Source organism: Echinops telfairi, unplaced genomic scaffold (genome assembly GCF_000313985.2).
Source record: "Echinops telfairi isolate 266 unplaced genomic scaffold, ASM31398v2 ScPeMD7_3533;HRSCAF=4204_1, whole genome shotgun sequence".
Taxonomy (NCBI): Eukaryota; Metazoa; Chordata; class Mammalia; order Afrosoricida; family Tenrecidae; genus Echinops; species Echinops telfairi.
Window position 1 is genome coordinate 19,341,643 of NW_022107432.1, and position 1,539 is coordinate 19,343,181.

At 44.4% G+C, this 1,539-nt stretch overlaps 1 protein-coding gene across 1 annotated transcript in view; it reads left to right on the plus strand.

The window, feature by feature from the left end:
* LOC101659857 (24-hydroxycholesterol 7-alpha-hydroxylase) overlaps positions 1–1,539 on the plus strand; it is a 72,101-nt gene that overhangs the window by 18,040 nt on the left and 52,522 nt on the right. Inside the window, exon 4 of the mRNA XM_004710882.2 lies at positions 548–641. Coding sequence (XP_004710939.1) covers positions 548–641 — 94 coding nt within the window. The remainder of the gene's footprint in view (positions 1–547; positions 642–1,539) is intronic.

A 1,539-nucleotide genomic window follows, 5' to 3' on the forward strand; every position in this document is an offset into this window, starting at 1 on the left:
CTCTAGTTTGGCTTCAGGCTAAATTGCCCAGTGTGACTGGTCTCAGAATTGGACATGGCCGTCCAGGTGGACTCTGAGGCCAACGCAATCTCTTTGTGTGCTCAGATGACTGTGAATCAGAGGGTTCACGTGCAAAGTAACTGAATAATTGTTTTGTTGTTTCAGTTGCTTGACAGTGAGTCTAAAATGGGAACCACAGAAAAGGGTTCAAGATCAGTCTTCTTTGCCTGGCGGACCCTGCCGGCCTTTGGTCCTGCTGTTTTCAGTCTCCATCACAGGCAACAGCTGCAGGAAAAGCAGGCACAGCAAGTTGGGGGCCCTGCTTTTGCGTTTGGTGTCTGTCCTATTGGGACTTAAACATTTATTCACAGAGCGTAGTAACACGGCACTCTTTCACCTTCTCGATCGTATTTGAGGGCTAAGTCTGCAGCTAGGCCGCTCAGGAAACTCTGTAACCTTCTAGACACTCCCCATCTCATGCAAGCCCCTCCTGCGCTTCCTGGGCTCCCACACTAACTGTGGCGCAAATACTTCCCCCTCGCTTTAGAAGCTGGTCACAGTCCAAAAAGTGGCTCCTAGCACTGCTCGAGGAAAACCTCCCAGAAACAAGACTTTACAAACCCACCAAAGATAATCCCATGGTGAGTATTCTTTGGTTGTTTTTGCTAAAATAGATGAGATGAAATTAGTAATAAAATAGGATTGCTAAAATTATATTTTTTTGCTAAAAACTAGGAGATTCATTAGATACTATTTTTATGCTAAGCATCACACTGGGCATGTGTACATCTATCCCTTTATTATTTTCACAACAATTCATGGTACCAAACTCAACGGGTTCAGCAAAAGTGAGGAGACAGGAGATAATTCTCAAAACACCCTCTCTTGGAAGACAGGACTGAAGAGCTCTTATGTCCAGTGTCTTACACACCTGTGCAAGAGGCAGGGACGACTATGCACATTTAAGAAGGAAAAGGGTAGAACAGGCTCCCGCCATTTTTTTTAAGATGCTAATCCAACAAGAAATCATGGACTCCAATTGATATACATTCAGTGATTATATTCAGTAATTGAGAAATCCCCAGGTTTTCATTGGCTTCCCTGTGCCTGTTCAAGTTGACTGTGACTGGGGCCAAATCCCTGAAAAACAATTTAGGACCAGAAAAATAAAATAAGGGAAGGTTCACTACACATCTTGCTACACACCCATATGCAGCTGATGGTGAAGATAGTGATGAGGTCGGGAGACTGAGTCCTCAGCCATTCTGGGCATGCTGCGCTTAAGGAGTGCGCTTGTCTACCTAGCTGGTCTCATAAGTACTCTCCATAAGATAAAACAGAAGTTACAAATAAGAAAATAGATGTCCGTGGCTTTCCCAATTGATTCTGCCAACAGTGATGGATGGGCATTAGTAGCCAACCAGAAAGGGCAATGATGCTCTACCAAGTGACTCTTCTTGATGCCTGCACCAATCCCTTGGCATTTCTTTTTTCAAGTGCAAGGAGGTAATATGGTATGCTTTGACAGGGGTTAGTCTC